Source organism: Branchiostoma floridae, chromosome 9 (genome assembly GCF_000003815.2).
Source record: "Branchiostoma floridae strain S238N-H82 chromosome 9, Bfl_VNyyK, whole genome shotgun sequence".
NCBI lineage: Eukaryota > Metazoa > Chordata > Leptocardii > Amphioxiformes > Branchiostomatidae > Branchiostoma > Branchiostoma floridae.
Window position 1 is genome coordinate 7,741,581 of NC_049987.1, and position 20,595 is coordinate 7,762,175.

The 20,595-nt window shown below is 40.3% G+C and overlaps 3 protein-coding genes and 2 non-coding genes across 17 annotated transcripts in view; 4 read left to right on the forward strand and 1 right to left on the reverse strand.

Moving 5' to 3' along the window:
• Positions 1-1,792: 1,792 nt before the first annotated feature.
• Positions 1,793-1,864, forward strand: Trnaq-cug. The gene has a single exon. It is a non-coding gene; the product is annotated as a tRNA-Gln (tRNA).
• Positions 1,865-2,674: 810 nt separating this feature from the next.
• Positions 2,675-7,928, forward strand: LOC118423112 (abnormal cell migration protein 13-like). The gene is made up of 6 exons (XM_035831109.1): positions 2,675-3,002; positions 4,501-4,679; positions 5,123-5,366; positions 5,935-6,060; positions 6,445-6,616; positions 7,566-7,928. Exons 1-6 carry the CDS (start codon positions 2,921-2,923, stop codon positions 7,630-7,632), a joined length of 870 nt encoding a protein of 289 aa, XP_035687002.1. The 5' UTR covers positions 2,675-2,920; the 3' UTR covers positions 7,633-7,928.
• A 610-nt stretch (positions 7,929-8,538) lies between these two features.
• Positions 8,539-8,610, forward strand: Trnaq-cug. Its single transcript has one exon. It is a non-coding gene; the product is annotated as a tRNA-Gln (tRNA).
• A 1,599-nt stretch (positions 8,611-10,209) lies between these two features.
• Positions 10,210-17,972, reverse strand: LOC118423080. 2 transcript variants are annotated; one of them, XM_035831048.1, is made up of 11 exons: positions 17,643-17,972; positions 16,462-16,614; positions 15,302-16,090; positions 14,950-15,051; positions 14,427-14,576; positions 13,922-14,018; positions 13,258-13,461; positions 12,547-12,713; positions 12,009-12,165; positions 11,283-11,498; positions 10,210-10,848 (listed from the first exon to the last, which is right to left on the reverse strand). In XM_035831048.1, exons 1-11 carry the CDS (start codon positions 17,679-17,681, stop codon positions 10,727-10,729), a joined length of 2,196 nt encoding a protein of 731 aa, XP_035686941.1. In that variant the 5' UTR covers positions 17,682-17,972; the 3' UTR covers positions 10,210-10,726. The 2 variants fall into 2 exon arrangements, with proteins under 2 accessions (XP_035686941.1, XP_035686940.1); XM_035831047.1 differs by having other exon boundaries at positions 14,427-14,594.
• Positions 17,973-18,145: 173 nt separating this feature from the next.
• Positions 18,146-20,595, forward strand: part of LOC118423066 (CNK3/IPCEF1 fusion protein-like) — a 37,540-nt gene continuing 35,090 nt past the window's right edge. For all 12 annotated transcript variants that reach the window (XM_035830974.1, XM_035830975.1, XM_035830977.1 and 9 more), the window contains exon 1: positions 18,146-18,319. In XM_035830974.1, the coding sequence (XP_035686867.1) occupies positions 18,256-18,319 (64 nt within the window). In that variant the 5' untranslated portion in view covers positions 18,146-18,255. The remainder of the gene's footprint in view (positions 18,320-20,595) is intronic.

The window sequence follows — 20,595 nt, forward strand, 5'->3', positions numbered from 1 at the left end:
CATGAGCTAACCTGTAACGTTTATGTCATGGCGAAAGACGTAACCCATGTGGCGTAACAAGTGTTCATTAGATGTAAAGTTTGAACTGTACTCTGTATGTTAGTTATTGACGTATTTGGGCTGAAATCAGCACAACTTATTAAAACCCACCATATCCAAAGCCAGTTAAACTCATTAGCTTGCATATGGTCGACACTCGTAATGTACCACTTTGGCGTTGTACTTTAAATCATCAGGGTAGTTCGGTTGGATGACAATCTGTCGAGCAACACAACACGAACACTTTTTGAAATAGTTGAAAGTTTCCTTGTCTTGGAACTAGTCAAAATTATGTTGGTATGTGGTATGCCAAAAGTACATAAAAACGAAATAACTTACATTGTCTTAGATTCTCAGTAGCCTTCAGCACAGGACACGCAACGCTCTTTCTACTTCAGAAGAATGGCAAAAATTTTGATAATGACACGCATTTGTAAATGTCGTAACACTGTGTGTAGACTGTAGTACCATGTTAGAAAGCATCCGATCCGTGCCTTTAAAACTGCTGATGACCGTACTGTTGACTGTACCATTGTAGATGTACATGAAGTATGGGTAGCTATGCCTTGTACAATCTATGCTAATAAGCTTTAGTGTGTATTATTATTCCTGGCACTATATAAGTATATAGATATTGTTTGTTGATAGAGTCAGCTGAATGTTTGTGTGTAGTCGCCAGTCAAGTATGTAAACCAAGTCCGCGTATCGTGAACTGCCCCTGTGTGAACATTGTCACTATTCAGCGCGCTTTGTTGTATTGAATTGACAATCAGTAGGTACTATACTTTTATATCGTAATGGATTATCGCTTACTGAATAATCGATCATCACTCAAAATATTTGATAATCCTTTTGATAATACACTAAGTACCGTAACTATCTAATTAAGAACTTTGTCCTTGTCACATCCGTCCATTGTTGTTATAGAATGTTATGTACTCATTTCATCTTTCTACGTGGTTGTGCGAAACGTACGTTTTACATGTGTATGTACAATAGCTGTATTGTTACTGTGTGTAATGTGATAAACAGTTTTGTATCTTGTCATCTGACTGGTTACTTAATAAGTAAATGTCCGTCTGTTATAAACCGTGTTTGTCCTTTTCATGATTGCTTTAAATGAATGGTCGTTTATGGTATCAAAGCAAATAGGATTAATGTACTAGTTCAGGTCCTTAAATATTGTGTCCTACGAACCAAAGCATGCAAACTTGGAAATATGTTATTCATGTTAAGTATACACAGGCCAATTTGAAGTTTCTACCAGACCTTCCCATAGAATCGATCGAGAATGTTATGCAAATCTTTAAATATAGATAAAGATAATCTGTAAACGGAATTAAATACTAATTGTCCACTCTATTTTTGATGATTTCTGCACGACGGAAAATTGTGACAGAGATCACATAGAAGAAGAACTTTATTGCGCGACAGTTATAACAGGTATGGCAATGTGTGTATACATGGGAGTTGAACTATGTACTATTGCGAGGATTACATATGCAATAGCTGCTGTTGCTTGCAGACGGCACACAGAGAATTCCTCTACTACATACCTGACCTGAGCGTTGCTACGGTCATGTTTGCGCCAGGCCTCCCGTTTCAATGTATATGGGTGTAGTGGTTGCATATATTGTTCGCTGAAATCTACTTAAGCTAGTCATAGGATCAGGTAACCGTGTTTGCTTTGTGCGCGTAACGTGACGTGATGCCATTGTTCATGACTTACACCTGACGGTACATGTTTGGCGACGGTCCCATGGTGTAGCGGTTAGCACTCAGGACTCTGAATCCTGCGACCCGAGTTCAAATCTCGGTGGGACCTAAGGAAGAGCCACACTTTATTTTGATATCAGACGAATTGTTTCGTGAGGGAGAGTAACTATATACATACTCCAATTGAAAATTTAAATGTGGGAGAGTAACTATACATTCCCTAATTGATGATTTAAATGTGGGAGAGTAACTTTACATACCCAATTGATAATTTAAGTGTGGGAGAGTAACTATACATACCCAATTGATAATTTAACTGTGAGAGAGTATACTCCATGCTCCAGTTGAAAATTAAAGTGTGGGAGAGTAACTTTTCAAATGCCAATTGATAATTTTGGGGTGTGGGAGAGTAACTACACATACTCTCATTTATGATTGTAGTGTGGGTGAGTACTATACATACTTGTTCCTTTATGTCAAGTTCCTATTTATTCCTCAAAAGTTACCAACGTTTTCTGGGGCTGCAAGTGATAAGTTACATTCCCGGCAGAATGCGAAGATGAATAGACAACTACTACAACGATCACAGAATATCGTAGGGACGCAGTAGGGTAAGTGGGTCCCTCACTCAACGTTGGAAAACCTTTTTGACTCGCTCTATTCAAATTACATTGTATTTTACCACTTAACCCCTTCCGTAAAGCCGGAGCCCCTGACCCATATAAACGCCATCCATCGCCTTCAGATTTTCCCATTGTTGATTGGACTGTACATGTGACGCAGCCGTTACCTGATACCTCCCCATGTTTTGGATCGTGTTTCAGTCGCACTGGGCTATGCTATGTTTGTACGATTTCACGGCCCACTTGTTCTTTGAAATAATACTTACATGAGCTTTCATATCTGACATTGCCTGCGTCGAACGCGTTGCCATACAACTGGAAGGAAAGGCCAAGCAACAACGGGTCTCATGAATGTGCACAAAATCTAGTTGACCCGTCGAGTCTAAGTCCATATTTTGCCCTAACCCCCTCCCCGCCTTTCGCCACACCCTACCCGCCAAGGAAGCCTCCGTGACAATGACGCCATAGCTCGGACGGTATCGCTTTCTACTCAACTCAGGTGTCACCAGGGACAGGTAACGACAGGTGGATCGGGAGAAGTCATGGAGCGAGTTTGGCTTGTTCTGGCGATCATCGCTGCTTTCGGGACACGGGGCACTTACCAGGACATTATAACCATTCCCAGTAAGTGTGTTTTGAGTACATGTTGAGTACGTTTTTTTTTTCATAAAGCTTTCTCAAGTGTGTAGGGTTAAGGTTGCGGTGTGGGAGGGGGGTGGACAGGAAACCGTTATGTTCGGAACGATGTTGTGACTCCTAGATCAGTTGCAGTCCAGTTTGGGGGACAATTAGTAGATCATTGGAAACACAAGACGTTGGACAAAACGTTTCCATGCCAGTGAAAAAGTACAACACGAACATAATTAAGAACAATTTTCATGTTGTCATCACAAGGTGAAGAGTTTCTAGGAATGTTCTGGCATTCACTATGTTAAAGTAACAAAAACGATAATTTACATGGAAGTTTAAAGATTCTTAGTCACGAAACAATTTTTGAAGGACATTATGGGTTACAGAGTAGTGGTGTAAAGCTGGAAAGCGGTAAGCGATACAATAACACGAATTTGCCTCGGTGTACCTTACGGCAAGGACATTACGTGGAAACACAACACCAGAACGATAAACATAACGGTTCTTCAGATTTCATTAAGCACGCGAACACAAGGCAAACTTTATAGTTCTGTATATGACTCTCGACGCTGTATAAAAGGTAGTACTGTAGTAGAACAGTACATAACAGTACAGTACAGTACAGTACAGCACAATACAGTACAGTACAGTACAGTACAGCACAATACAGTACAGTACAGTACAGTACAGCACAATACAGTACAGTACAGTACAGTACAGCACAATACAGTACAGTACAGTACAGAGACATTTACATGTTGCTTAAACATGTCAAGTCTTGTGTTCCGTGATCACAAAACCCCCATTCTTAGTCACTGGGGCGAATCCTACGGACATGACTACTGCCCACTCTTGTGTACACACCTTTGCCAGGTGCTATTTAAGGCATGCATGTATCATCATTGGTCGTAGCATTTCATCATACGAGTACTGTGCACATTCAAATATATAATTTGGCTGATGTGAGTGTTATGAAAGCCATGCACAGCATTGCAGAAATATCAGACTTATATTTTATGATTATACCGGTTATCCTGAGTATTGGCTCTTGAGAGTGAGGCAATTGATGTATCTCAATTACGCCTAGATCAATTTTCCAAATGAGTACTTTCTGCTTACAAACGGATATATACTGTGGCGGTGCCTGTGAAATCTTTATTCATATGACAGGGTAGACAAATTGAATTCGTCTGGCCGTAGCAGGGAAGAAGATATGTTTACAACCTAGCCAAAAGTTGGCCTTCGGCGATCATGTTTTCATGAGATTTCGAAATATTGTTTTTCTATCATTTTTATATTCAAACGCAAAATCTCATATCAGAAAAAAAGATATCTCCCACAAATCGTTTCTCCAAAATTGAACCATTTCCCAAATTAATTTAGCAAATAAAAATAGAAATCGGTATGGTGGCTTTGTAAAAGCAACGAAACCCGTTCTCAGGGACTGCTATTTCTAACTCTAACTCAACCGTTGTCGGTATGACATTCCCAGAGGGTGTTATAGACGACCACTGTAACCAAACGGTGAGCAACCCGGAAGATGCCGGCTACGTCCAGACCCAGACTGACCTGACGGACTTCCTGAGGGTGACCGGATATGACGACAATGCCGACTGTAGCATCACTTTGGTCGCTCCAGCCAACCGCAAGTTCCTCATACAGTGGACACAGGTGAGCTTTTCATTCATTGAATTTTGTTTTGTTTTGTTTTGTTTGTTGATAAAGGATGGTGAGTCTTAAAACAGTATTACATATAAAAGTATCTAGTATATACATACATAAGTCAAGTTATTGGAATTTTCTTAGGCTTGGTGTCTCTGACTTAGAAAGGAGAGATGATTATTCCGTGAGCGTTAGGTTAGTACTCAGAAGTGATCAATATGGCCTTGCACTGAGTAAACTCGTTGAAAAATGAATGCTTTAGAAATATTTTTATGGACTTTTTTTATCATATATCCAATGAGCTGAAGTTCTTAAGGCACTGTGAATGTATGGGAAGACCTTTACGTTCCAAACTTGGCTTAAGTTCAAGCGATCTGACAGTTAGCAAAACAAATATGTCAAAAGGAGACATGACACTGTGACTGAACGTCTTTTGTTTTAAACGATTGCAGCCAATCGACTTCGAGTATGCGGACGGCTGTCGGGACTGGGTTCGTGTTCACGATGGGTACGAGAACGACACGTCACTGTACGCCCAGGGCGAGCTGTGTTTATTTGAATCAGTGGAGCAGACCAACAACCTGACTAAAGCCACGTCAGGGAACGTGGTGACCGTCACCGTGCACACTGACTCCAACGCCTCCGATAACAAGGGCTTCAAGCTGCTGTACACCGTCTTCTACGACCCCGACAACGGTGAGAATTTTTGATTATGCCGAATAGAAATATATAAGTCAGATACTGCAGATTTCTTGTAGCGTGGCACAAAGGTAAAGATGCTGCCATAGCCTTTTTAAGACCATAGGGCCGGCGGGGTTTTATCCACTATGTCTAGAGCACGGTATGAGAAAGCGAGGCCCATCTTTCTCCTTCCACCGCCGTATGCCTCCCAACCAAAGTCACTGGGGCGAATTTTACACCTAGGTGGAGCAAGGAAAGTTATGTCAATTGCATTTCTCAAGGACGCAACGTCTTGTCGTGGATGTCATCAAACAAACTGGTGAACCGTGCCCTGGCATCCATCCCTTTTTCCTCTCCGCGGTTGTCCTATCCGTCACCCGTTTGGCTATCCACAACCCATAAATACAGATGGATGCCAGGAATAGATTCCTACTCAACAGACACATTTCATAGCTTTGAAATTCGAGCTATGTCCCAACACTCACCACGAACTCTCACCAAAATTCATGGTGAGTTTTCTACCAACACAGATGAGTCCTCACTCGAAGACATATTTCATGTACCCATCTCTTTGCTGTTCCAGGCTCGTGTTCAGGTACTGACTACCTGTGTTCTAACGACCGCTGTGTCTCGGAGTCCGTCAAGTGTGACTTCCAGAACCACTGTGGGGACAACTCCGACGAGTCCAAGACACTGGCGTCTTGTCCTGGTACGTGTGTGGCTTAGAGATGTCCATATGTTGAATTGAAAATTTCGTAATATTGATGTGCACTTCGTCCAGTAGAAATATACTTCGCTATAGAAACAACAGCAAATATACATGTAGTTACTTTTGTGTCACGATCAAAGTTGGTTTCGAAAATTCTTATATCGTCATAAAATGCACAATTAGAGATTATACTACTCCCCAAGCAGAGGGTCAAAAACGGGCGGAGCCGAATCTCTACTTGAGAAATTAAGTACAAGTAGATGACAGTTTTACGTCAAATAGCAATTACTCAAGAAACTGGATATGATTTTGGAAACGGTAAGACGTTTCACATGATATCCGTTGTCTTTCGTCAATGACACTGTTTTGTTTCCTACGGTACAGACCTGCCGGATGTGGTGATTAACTTCATCACGAACGTGCTGAAGCTGAGCGTGGGGGCGTTCATCGGGATCTGCGTGGCCATCGGGCTGGTGCTCATCCTCATCATCGTGCTCTGCATCTGCTGCTGCTGCAAGTGCTGCGGCTGCCTCCAGTCTACCAGCGCCGCGCCGGTGTAAAGCTCATTCATATTTCTTAGTCATATTAGTTTTTTTAAGTAGTTTAAAGTAACATTTGATTCTTTGGTATGCGCATTGGTCCAAACGGATTTGATAACTTGAATTGCATGCATCATCGTCCTCTGCATCTGCTGCAAGTTCTGCGGCTGCTGCCAGAGCACCAGGGCCGCGCCAGTGTAAATTTTATCATTTATATTTCTAATTAGTTTAGGCAAACATTTGATTGTTTAGCATGCACTGTGGTCGAAACGGCCACAAAATTTCCTAACTTAAAATGCATGCATATTGACGAGGAATCGATCACTCTGGCAACAATAGCTAACGTTAGATTTGTTTTGATCGCACTTATTCCTCATTGCTGCCATCACAAAGAAGCGAGGAGTGTTCAAATTCTTTTAGTAGAATATAATTATTGTGTAGGCTTGACATTGTATATATGTATCTGTAAACTATCCCGGTTTGTTGTGACCTGTGTACAGAATCTATAGATGTACAAGAAAGGTCTTCATTCATTCCTTATCACATTGCATCGTGCAGTGTACTGTATCTAAAGCCTCTGGTGATTATGTGAAGCTTTATCTATTACTACTGTGAAATCGTTTACTCCAAACTCTAATGACATTATTCCTGTGGCTACATTGTACCTAGACCTATGCATGTTCAGTGACTATCTTGTCTTCTCTGTTGGACTTGTGATATTCTTCAAACAACTTGTTTTGTGTGTAACGTTAAAAATGTTAACAGTGAAAAAGAATAGATATACTGTAGTGCGTTCGAAGCCTTGTCTGGAAACTGTGGAAAACTAAAGACGCCTTTAAATTTCTATCTTGTTATCCAGTCTATCGTGTACTGGTGAAGACAATATGCATGCGTGTGTACAGTTATTCATACAGGCCTTTCCAGTGGTACCATTGTCAAAGCCGGGTACTCCTTGCCTTTTCCCAGACCCAGAAGCCGACAGGCCCGACTGAAGAAGACATACAAAACATCACAACAGAAGAAGACTGTCTAAAATCAGCACCCCTCCATGTGTAATCTTGTTTTCATGTCGGAAAGTTTATCATTTTCTGGACCAGTGTTAGTGGCCCACATAGTGGTGGTCGTATAACTCTTTATCATTGTAATTCAGATTTTTCGACAAACATAGCTTACATCATATCTTTGAAATTTTGTTAATGAATTTAAAGCTACTCAAATTTTTCACATTGTTGAATTTTCCCTTTCTCAAACGTCTGAAGTATTTTTTTCAAAGGTTAAAATTATCTTGGATGTTTTACACGAAATGAACGGAATAAACTGTTTCTATGACATTGTCTGTGCGTGATTTAATGTTTCATAGTTAGTCTACCAATGAAGACAATGTTTTAATTGAAGTTTCTACTGTTCTTATGAAAACTAATGCTTATTTATCATTTGGATAATTGCCTTCATACATGTACATTGATGAACTTCGTAATCCCAAAATGTGCTGTCTCAATGTTGCCAGAAAGCCGTATGAGAAAAAAAATGACGATTGGTCAGGATTTCTGGGCAATCAGATCTTATAAAAAAAAATAGTGAAATCAATATTTTCCTAACCAAGTTATCTGCAGCCTACAATACTGGAAGATTGTTAACATAAGTGACAACCGAGATTCAGACAACTTCATGTGTTCCGTTTTTTTTTATTGTGTAATTCCCTGAGTTCCATTTTGCTCATAGGATTCTAAAGTTTGTATGTAAGAAAACAAACTTCATGTGTCTAAGCTAGCACATTTATTGGGCCATAATTGCTACTTTGAGTCACTGGGCAACCACGATGAGTGAACCAATTATGCAAATTTTCTAGACAATTCTGTCTTTCCCCAAACGGTAAGACAATTCATTCTATAATTGTAGAAAAATAACAACCTGAAGGAGACAATGTAAACTAGTAATTGGTTCCATGGTGTAGCGGTTAGCACTCAGGACTCTGAATCCTGCGACCCGAGTTCAAATCTCGGTGGAACCTGATTTTTTTGTGTGTTTACGAGCCTATATAATTGCCCGTCAGCTTGTGATGTTAACTATTTCAATTCCATAGACAAAAAAAAACAATACGTCTCTTTGAGAGCTACACATTAACATGAATTTAGAGCCAATCTTTATGATTGTTTGGAATAAGTGGATTTCTTAATGTTTGAAACAACCAAGTTTCATACACTGTTCTTGAAATGCCACATAGTTATAACACTATGAGTCAATATGTATGAGCGTTCCTTACAATTGATACTTGATGAAATTTCCAGTACTTTCCATATAACGGGGGCCGCCCTAAGACGGTCCCCGTCGTAAGACGGAACGGATTTTTTGCTGATGTTATTATCCATAAGTACACCGTGTTTGTTGCCACTGACTATGCTGATTACAAAGGTAAATAAACCAAGTCCATGCACACAGCTTTAATTTGCATTTCAAGTATACTTTAACATATTTACTTCATGTTTAAAAAAAAACAGAATTCTAACAGTAATGTTGACAGTGCTGAATCACTGCGGTCACCGGCCTCTGCGTATTGGCGGCTCGTGTCGCTAACTATACGAACTCTTTCAAGCAGTCACACAACTGCCATGATACACATAAATAAAGCTCCATAAAACACTATGAATATGGGTCTTCAAATGTCTGTTGAGTAGAAAAGCAACCAAAAGGAAGCGACATAAACATTGCCACCATTGTACTCCCAAGGGAGTGTGGCCGTAAAGGTGACAGACTAGAGTACGCTCCAAAGATTTATTTGACTGTAACAAATGATTCGTGCTGTCTATGAAAATAAGACTTGATATAGAAATGTAGATGATATTTTCATATAATCAGACCGAGTTTTGTTGATGTTAGCGGTGTCTTTTTTTCGTAATGTTTTTTTTAGTCGGACATTCACAATCAGTGCATTCAGCCCATTGTCCGTAAAACCATGAGCTGGATTGTTCTAGGTACAGCCTTCCTCATGTGAGACAAGAAGTACATGCAGTCACGATTTTACTGTCAAAAGAAAGCTAAAATATCATATCACTAATTTTTTTCTGTGTACTTAAATTTACCACTTACTTCTGAAGAGAGCAAAATGTATAAAAAGCGTACCGAGTTAGGCACACTGTCCAGCGTAGCACAAAATTGGAAGGTTACATACACGAAATTGTCTCACAGTGTTTGCCGCTTGTAACATGCAGCGCGAAAGGTTCATGAACCACATGAATGCATTTCTTATTCAAGTATGTTGTTTAAATCTATGTGTAAAAAAATCAGTCATCAAAATTTGACCACTCTCAGGCAACTAGCGATGGAGCACCATGACTTTGAGCGCAAGAAAAAGCGTACCGTGTTGGGGCACCTCCCGTTACACTTTTTAAGTAGAAAATTATGAATATTTTTAACATATTAACTTGGGAAATCTCCTTCCATGAAAAGCATTTACAATTAGTATGCATTAATTGCATCTTTTGTTTTACAACCCAACTTGCATGAATTGGTATCTATAAATGGAACATGTCAAATATTTCCTCTACTTTCATAATACAATGTAGCATCTGCTATAGAACGTTTTTTCCAAAGGCATGATATAGCACATGTGTCAGTAGTAACCAAGCAGCTTTATTTTCTTCTAAATATGTCTAAATATGGGGTTCAGGAAAAACTTTTTCAGGCATTGATGGAAGGCAACAGTTACAACAAAGGCAACCAAACAACAAACTGGGTTTTCTCACATCTCTTCATCATCTCCAGCATTGCAACCTAGACTCTTTTCTTCTATGAATCCTACTTTACACCCATCTACAAACATGGGCATATTGATCATAAGACATGACAATGGATACATTGATCAATTATGATTTATATTTTTATTCTCTCTCTGAAAGGAAACTACCGTAAATCCATTTAATATCACAGTCGGTTAGTGGTTGTGGGGAGACAGAGTAGTTCATAGCATCTAACTAGCGGCGGGAACAAGGTTTTAGTTGGCCTCAGTGAATGAACAATTGCGATGATGAAATTTTAGTAGTCGAATAAGTTTCCATTTTAGAAGTCGAAAAAGTTTCCATCAGCAAATCAAGAACTACTGTAACAGTAACTCTAGTACAAAAGCACATTTATGTTGCTCCTTTGTGCTCTCTGGAAGACTCTGACAGCTCAATTTTCTTGTGAGGGGCCGGCAGAAGTTTTCCTGTGCCGATGATATGATGGTTCTTGTCCACAATGTACACCTCTTCATCTGAAAACAACAGGAAAACATATGTAGAAAAGGAATGGTCTCACTTACAATTCTGTAGCACTTACATTTGTTGATAGTAAGTATGGACAAGTGTTAACACTGTTTATTTGCGGTCACCATAAAGTGAAGGGGAGAGCTTTACAAGTTGCCCTCCTGCACATTAACATACAATTTCAAATGTCAGTTTTTCTAAGTTCATCATATGATTCTGTTGTCAAGTTCTGTTATCATAATGTTATTTTTGTTGGGGTTTGCCCCCTGGAATCTAAAAAAAAAAACTTGAAAACTGCAGACAAATAAATAAATGAAATAGAATGGAAATGAAATGAAATGTATGGAAACATAAGAGTTGACTGCACATGGAAGGAACCAATAGAATATGTACATATGACATAAATGTAAACACGTGTGTGAAGTTGCGGTTGCATTCTCACCTGACTGTAGGACTGAAGAGAACTCTATCGTTGTCCCTCCTTCTCTTGTACCAGACTTGCCACAATGTTCGGGACAAGCTTCTGTGACCTCATCATGTCTACTCTCTTCACTCTGTGTGCTGCCAGGTCTCCTCTCTTGTCTTATATCAGCATCCTCCTGTCTTTCTCTTGAGTATGATGGAGTGTGACTTGTACGTGAACTGGAAGTCTGCGTCCCTAAAAAACAACAGAACGGAACAAAATTTGTAATCAATTATGTCATTTGTCTAAATCACCAAAAGTCCATATTTAACAGCAATATTTCGTGCAATGGCCAAGTGGGTAGAGTGTTTGCCATGCAGTCGGTAAGTCATGAGTTTGATCCCCAGACGAGTCATACCAAAGATGTTATACATGCTGCTTATCAGTCAGCTTATGGAAAGAGTATGATAGTTGAACACACACCATTACTAGGGGACTAGTCCCCTGCTGTATAGTGATTGAACAATGCTGTGTGGCCCAAGGGCAACAGAAATGGTGATGGGTGCCACCTGACTCACCATTTGGTGCATGAAGGACTTTTAAACTTTTTTGATGTTTTTTTTTTAATTTGTCATGTATTACACTGAATGAAACTGTAAATACCAAGTTGCATGACTTGTCACATACATGTAATTGTTGTTTACATATCTTACCAAAAAAGATGAGTACAAGTGCCTGTGACATGAAAAGGTTTGGATGTGGTACCTTGGCTTCCATGTCTCTCCAGAAAAGCCTTGAAGGACTCTATGTGTTGAACCTTGTTCCAATACTCCATAGGAGCCAGAGTTCCTGTCACTCTACAGTCTCCCTCTCTGTGTGTGAGCAGCAGGTACTGGCAGCCATCTTGTTTTAATCCATCAAGCTGTATATAAAGAATACACAGCACAGACAAAGTTGTTTGTTAGTACATATATGGTCCATTTCCTAATTGATATATAGCTATATCTTGTCTTTGGCTAAATAGTCCTATACAAGTATGACAGTCTCTGTCACACAGGGCACATCTGCGTAACAAAAAATAAAAAGAAGCATTGAACAATATCAAAAATAAAACAACACATCGAAACTTTGGAGGTATGTACAGCGTCTTAAAAAAATGTCACTGCTTGAAGAAGATTTGGACTAACTGTATTCACACGTGACTGATGAACCTCTTCAACGAAAACAACATATGTTTACATCTATACACAATAATAATGTACAAAACTTTTGTATTAACAATAATGATACACAAACTACCCACAGCTTGTTGTATGTCCTGCAGTACAGTGTTGACATCCCTGTCCTGTGCTGTGGGTGGAATCTCCAGGGCATTCCTGTGGTACTCCTGTCTCTGGTGGTCGTCAAGTGTCTGCCAACCTTCATCCACTTCCCTCAGCAGGCTGACTGATAAGTCCTCCCTGCACAGCCCTGGAGGGAAATACCCAAAAAATACAGTGCAAAATGTTTTAAAAAAATGCAGTGCAAAATGCAGTGCAAAAAATGCAGTGCAAAATGTTAATACAAATGATACAGGAATGTTTCCAGCATATGTCTGTTAGAGAAACATTCAAGGAGGAAATGACCTGGCTATATTTTGCTCCATGTGATTAACTTACAGAAAATTTTCTGTATGTCCCCCATGCATATACATTATACTGGGTATGCTGGCATCAACCTATCATAGATCTTGGTCCAAATTTGTTGGTTGCTGGAAGATCACAAGATCTCAAAATGGTCAGAGAGTCAAGCATATTTTTCTTCTGAAAAGTTACCCCATTACATTGGATGGGGCTCATGATCAGTGACATGCAAACATCTCTAAACTTACACAGTATTTGAGGACACTGTTGCTGTTGAAAATGTTCTTTTGGAGCTAACAGACTTGTCAGCAAGCAATTTTTATATGTATTGATAAAAGCTGGCTTTACAACTATGGAAAAAAATATAGCACTTGTGTCTAGTAAGCATTCACCTTGAGCTTCCAGAAATTCCCTCATGTACAAGTCGTACCCAGAGGAGGGTTGGTCCTGACTGTTGTACGTTCTTCTGTCCCTGGAGGCGTGTAATGTTACCGGTACTTCTGGGGATCCTTCTTGTGAAGAGAAAGACAGACGACTGTGATCATCGTGGCTCAGGCTGCCGCCATTTTCTGTCATATAGGTACCTCCATTCATCCCTGGAAAAAAATCATATGTTGTTACTGGTACATTACAAATCAATCTATTTTCATTGGGACTTAATTTTGCAGTAAAAGAGGGTGTGAGGTTTCTAATGAAATGCGTTTTGATTAACAGCTGAAACAATTCTGTAGTACAGTAGCAATACAGTAGAAATACATATTTGCAGTATCCTGATTTCATGGTGGAAAGGTGACCACAAATACTGCAAATTCAAAATAACTGCAAACATTCATAGATTTACAGTACAGCCTGTGAAAGTTTCTTAGATGCAAAAAAAAATGATGCCACAAATATAAAAAAAAATAACAGTTTTTCTTATACAATGTAGTTGTAGTTGACTACTGCTAGCTACTAGTAAATGAAAAAAGGAAAGAAATACTACTAATTCTATGGCATAAAGGTGTTCATTTATGAAATCATTTGTAAAAAGTTTTTCAGGAAGATAAGACCTGTTACCTGAGACCATTGTGGGGTATCCAACTCCATTCAGCAGACTGGCATTGGCACGGTTAGCCTCCATCCGGCGCTTTCTGCGCTGGTTCCCCACCCAATTCTGCATAAAACATCAATACTGCTCACACAAGACATAGGGAGGTTATGATATTCGCCGTACTCTCCTAGAAGCAGCCTCAGCAACTCCCAAGCACGAGGCACCACACATAAGAGCTTATAAATACCTTGAGCAACGTTTGACTTGATAATGAACCATGTGTTATCCAGCACCAAGAGACCACGTCTAACAAAATAATTACAAAGGATATCAACAACATTATGATATTACTGAATTTTAGAGATTATTCACAATGGCACCTGTAAGGAAAAACACTGAATCGAGCTTCAAGAGCAACTCACTGTCCTAGCCTGACTAAAATCATGCTCCTAGTGGCCAGCCTTGCAGTTGCCACCACCTAGGAGGTCACTAACCCCAGCCAGCGAGAGGATGTGTAAACACCTCACTGACCCTGACAACATCAAACTCCAGGTTCAGTTCCTTGGCCACCGCCAGCATCTTGTCCAGACAGCTCTTGGCCTGACAGTTCATCCCATTCTCATAGTGCTCCGTCAGCAAATGTACCTGCTCCTCTGTGAACACTGTCCTCTCAAACGGCCCCTGGAAAATATCGCCCGTCTGAGGCAAGGGTTGTTTTGTTCTTTAGCATGCTGCTGTTGATTAGTAGCCATTGGCAATTGCATGTTATTTGTGACCAAGGATTTGTTACTGCAAACATGCATGTTGAAAGCATATAAGCACTAAGATGTTAGCACTGCTACTGCACATTGGAAACACTCGTTGAACCACTTCCAGTAAAAGAAAATAGTATAAAGATAGAAATACAATCAAAAGGAATTTTTTCTCGATATACATCAAACAGCAGACATGCAAACACACAAGACAAGGCAGATAGCATGTAAATGTACAATATGGAGGAACGAGAAATCAATTTTAGCAAGCCATACAACTGTTTACAACATGTTCTACATACCCTCATGGTTCCTTCAAACGTGATGCCGTCACTATTCGCACTGAGTTTCCTTTTCTTCACAGTGCCAATATTGGGGGAAGATGATATTGCAGAGGAATGAAACTGATAAAAAAGAAGGCAGAAAGCATTTGGGTGGTGATTATCTGAAGCACTTTTGTGTAAGTATCTCTGTGGTCTGGTGGTGGACCATGAAAGAGAGCAAAAGTCACTCACTATATTGTAAGGTAACAGCAAGATAACAAGCTTTCACTAATTAAACACAGAAATCAAGAAACACAAACCATCACCTCTTTATTCTTACAATGTGTGGACGATCTTACGACATATGCAATAATAAGTTTGTGCATATCACCTGAGATGAACATTTGGCAGGTAATGCGGTTGGCATGGCAACCACAGAGGAAGAGGATTGATCATGATCTATCGTCAGGTGATTGGCTGGCTCATCAACTGCTTTATACTCCTTCAGTGCATCCGTGCCACTTGAAGTAGACTTATCAGCAGCGTTGGACTGCATCGCCCCCTGTTGACCAGTTGCAGCAACTGCAGCATCTATTGTTACTACCTGTACCTGTGAAGTCTCCTTTGTTGATGGAGAAGTACCTGCAGTTCCATTCTGACCAGATAGGTTGACCTCCCTCCTCTTGGTTAATAGAGGGTTTACTGGGCTTGAATACAAGACACTTCTCATTTCCTCTGTCAACAAACTGCTGGGACCTGTAACAGATGATTGAGACATGAGCTCGTCTTGCATAGAGAACACAGAGTCTATCTTAAGTCCCTGATCTTCCTGGGAATCAGCGGTAAGATGTCGGGGAAACATTTCTCCTGATGGGTTAGCAAGAACAGTAACAGCTGGCTGATCACTCGTAGTGGCAGAGACCAGGCTGGAAACTGGTGGCAGTGGAAACCTCACTGAACTTTGGCTGCTCTGGTTATCGAATGACCCAGCACGGAGGGATGTTGAACTTCCGATTGAAGGATCAATGGTTTTCATGGTCTCCACAGCAACATTGGCCAGGAGTTGATGGGAGGACATGTTGAAGTTGGAGTTGGGAATCCCGTGCTGTCTGTAAAACTCATGCTGCTCTTTTCTCTCAGCGTCCAGTCGTAACTTGCGGCGATAGTTTCCCACCCAGTTCTGCAGAACAGAAAAGAACAACAATACTGATATCCTCTCGACAGAAGGTTAGGGCAGGATTTGCAGCTTTAAACCAGGGATGTCCCTCCATCTCAGAACAGAAATTTTCTTGTTGGGATGGAGAAAATTTTACCTTATCTGTTCAAAAACGCTAAATTTCATGACACAAAATAGCTGAAAATGTATTTTTGTTAGCTTAAAATTACAGATTTAATAACGAACATTGACCTCGAGCTCATGGGCTCCCAGACAATGAGGGGAAAAAAAGTTTAGAGCTGGAGTTGGGACAGTCCTGTTTACAAAATTGAAAACAAGCTTCTGTATAATGAGGTTTTGTTGCCACACTTTTGGAAGATATGATTCCTGCTCACCCGAACAGTATCGAACTCCAGTCCTGTCTCTGTGGCACAAGCCAGCATCTTCTCCCTGTTGGCAAGACGCTGACTGTTCATTCCATTCTCGTAGTAACGCTTCAGTGTCTCCAACTGCTTGTTGGAAAACGCTTGTCTTTCTTGAAATGGAACCTGAAAATTACAAAAAGAAAATTTCAGACTCTGAAGTGACCTTTCAAGACTAAAAAAGTTGACCATTAAATCATATTTTCATTTCATGAAAAATAGCCATTTACTTTATGAAAATACATTTTTGTTACATGTTGGTGAGTTCTTTAAGTTTAACCTATACTCAACAACAAGGTCAATCACCATTCCAAGTACGCATATACATGTAGGAACACGAATTGTGCGTAACATGTAAAAGGTGAAGCCCCTAACGTATTAATTTGTAAAACAGTTCTCATCTCGACCATTGTCTCGATTTGGCTGACAATGTCCAAAAGCATTTTGTTCATGTCTTAGAGTCTTCCCCGTTGACGTATCGCAATTCATGTTACTGAGCATGTGTACTCGGGATGCTGAATGACCTTATTGTGTGGGGTGTTGCAGAAAAAGATGCAGCAGTTGCATCTACCATAGTACGATGAGCCCATTCACGAGTCCAACTGTTTACAAATCGTGGGCCTTCACCCTTGAACAGCACATGAATACTAGTTTTTAGATTGGTGAACTGCCTTATTTATCGATAGTGAATCAATCCATATTGTGTTTGCAGAGTGCCACGCCCACTCTACTTTTGGAAATGCAACAACCTTGAGCAACTTTTCTATGTTCATGAGTTGACAGCCTGGATGACAGGTTGTTTCCATGGACAACTGAGGTTAGCTCACAGGCTCTTCAAATTATGAGCCAACAAAGCCCCTTTGAGTTAGACCCTGAAAACTGGGTCTAAAAGGGGAAGGGGGATAGAATTTCCTTGGGGGGTATGTTGGCCCAGAGAAATTGTCCTACATGCACAGCTGTGTGTCAGTTCCCCTGGAAACAGTCTGGTATCAAGGATAAATGTTCACAAATTATGCAAATTTACGTGGTTGTCAAATTATGGCATGGTTAGTAAAAAAAAGCATGGGGCGAGTGGGGTAAAGCCAAAGTAACGCTGCCAGTGATGATATAGACTTGACCTTGCCATACCCATAGCTTGTTACGATTGTGTTTACCTCGGCAGAGCGCCTGGGGGGCTGCAAATCCAGCGACATCACACCCCAACTGACGAAATCATCCGAAATCAGCTTTTCCAAGATGGTGGATCAGGATTTCAATTCATCGAGATCATGTGATCTGGGTTGATTTATTCAAATCAGGTGCCTGATTCCAAAAATAGCTGTGACGCTGAAGTCCATATCCGTGGCCTCTTTCTGCGTATGGTCACTCTTTGTATCGAAGGTGGCAATTTTGTCAATGACATCATGTTAAAATCAACGAAGATCTGGCGAATATCACCCAACAAATTATGTGAAACCTTACTGCTGTCCATGTCCAAACACGCAACGGAAGTTGGCTTGTTTACAGGACTGACACAGTACTTCCGGGTTCGTTAGGTCATTAGTCGAGTCCACTAGTATAATAGGTGAAACAGCATTGGCTCTTAGCCAAAAATACCAACGTGACCACAATGGTCACTGAAACTATAACCACTAACCATTGTTGTTATGGCTGTATATAGAATAATTATCCAAACAATCTTTTGTTGCACTGCTTTGAGTTTAGTGTTTTAAGCGTTATGGCACACCCCTATTCCAGAGTGATGTGTCCCTACAACAACAAAGTAACATGGCGAACTCGATGGAGAGTGTTGGGAGTTGGACTCCAAAACAGGTCGGGTTGTGGCTAAAAGGTGAGTATTTCAATCTTTTTCTCGTGATAAATCGATAGCATATACTCTAAAGATTATGAAAAATATAACTTTTGGGTCAGAAAATGAGAGGTATGAAGCTGGTGGAAGCTCAAAGTGGACGTGCTGAAACCACGCGTTTGAAAATCCTCTTTGGGCGGCAACCGGCGGGTGTCGTCGCTACTGAGAAGTGTCGTCTGCACTCCGTCAGACTGTCGTACTATTTTAAAAACAGTAGCAGTGGCGTGTTGAACGTCAAGGGGAAAGCTTAGACACACAGACTACCCGGGGTCACGTACAGTCAACATCCGATAGCCCCCGATCGCTTGCGGTTAAGTCAGCTCCACTATTCAAGTATGCGTGTCAGACGGTTGGATCGTCTCTCTTGTCACTTATCTGAGTACTTGTAAAACAAGAGACTTTCCTTCATCTCAAGAGTTACAAGTTAACCAGCATCTGGAATTACTTTAAGAGTGTTTGACACCAGAGATCGTCTCAAGATGCGAGAAAGGAACGGGAGAAGTACTAAGGAAGATATCCTTGGTATTCCTAGTTTACAAGTGGTTGGTTTCACTCGGATGAGGCTGACAGTTGGTTGGCCAAACTCCACCTTGACAGCAGACTTGATGAAGATTTTATAAACGTTGTCTCGTAACGTTATCTCAGCCACTTGTTGATGTTTTTGAGTTTCTTTGGTAGGTGGTTGATAGAAGAGTGGATAATCAATGTTTTACTGTAACAAGAACATTGAAATATTAATACTTATTTTAACCTCATTTGGAATAAACACTTGCTATGGGCATTAGGTATTCACTTATTCATCTCTGATTGTATCAGTATACACGTTACCACTGCTAAGCTTTTTCTGAAATTCTTTTCTGTTGTGAAGTTAGAACCTGCTTTTCTACAATATTTGACCCAAAAACTAGTACAAGGAATTGAAGTGATATAACGTTAATGTTATATGAACTTTTGTTAACTCTAATGTTGAAAATTGCCATTTAAGCTCTGCTATGTCCTTACAGATAGTAGGGTATCGAGCATCTGTTGAATATTAGCTACGCCATATCAGTAGCAGTGCTATAAGAACAGTGGCTAAATCTTTGCCTTAGGGTTGCCATTAATCAAATGTTACTCCATAACACCAGTACATGATATTTCCACTGATTTGGGTATTATTGGTGAAATATTGGCCATGACCTTGCCCTGACACATGCCAAGTTCAAGCAGGAAGGAACCATCCCCTCTGAGGTATGCATCACTTCCTGCCAGGGGTTCTTTTATCACCTTGTTTGGCCTGTAGTTTGTCTCTGAGGGATTCTTCCTACAACTGTATATACTATGTAGTCATCTATGGGAAGGACCACAGCGAAGGGGTCTGCATGGAGGGGTCCCGACAACGATTTACGCTGAATTAAGAAGAACCCCCTGCGTATAACGCTAAATCAAGGAAGGCAATTACGCTAAATTTGGTCGCCTCGCTACGAATTACGTAGATAAGATGGTTTTCCCTACGAGTTACGGGAAATAGAAATAGGCTGCCTACGCCTTTCAGAAAAGAGCGTGCTGCTGATTGTGAGTGGACAGTTAATACAGTGGAACTGTAGTACTGTACATTTACTGTGATATTCTCTCATAATATTGAATTATTAATGATATTAGTCTGTGTCGCTTTGTTTGTACTCATTGATATTCCAATTTGATTGCTGGTGGTTGCCTGCATGTGTGCCTTCTTTCCATGTTGAAATAATTTTACCTTTGGGCATTATTCAAAACATGTGTGCTATTTGAAATTCCTAGCATATGATCTCTTAGTAGAAATTTCTATTGCAATTATTGTCTGATATTGACGTACTGCAAAACAAGTGATGTCATGCAATTGTTTTAAAATGTGAAAAGGAAGAAATTACTTTGTTCCCTTTTTCTTCTACAAATTATTCTGTTGTATTAAATGAAGGCATAAATAAGGGAACTATAGTTTGAATCATTAGTACTTCAGTGAGTCAAATGTTTGATAGGATTATATGGTCTGCATGCAAGTTCTGTGAGTTTTGTTTGGAACAATTGGAGTAACAAGGGAAGAAGCTATTTCCTGTCTTGAATGTATTAGCCCACACAGATTAGCGGATCATGGAATACATTTGACCCCTCCTCCATTTTGTTGTACCCTTTCCCTTGGAAACAGTAGAAAGGGGAAGTCTCCTTGAACTCTCCTTGAAACCCATTCACACCAGGACAGCCAACAAAAACAGCACTTCACATTGTATCCTGATAGCACA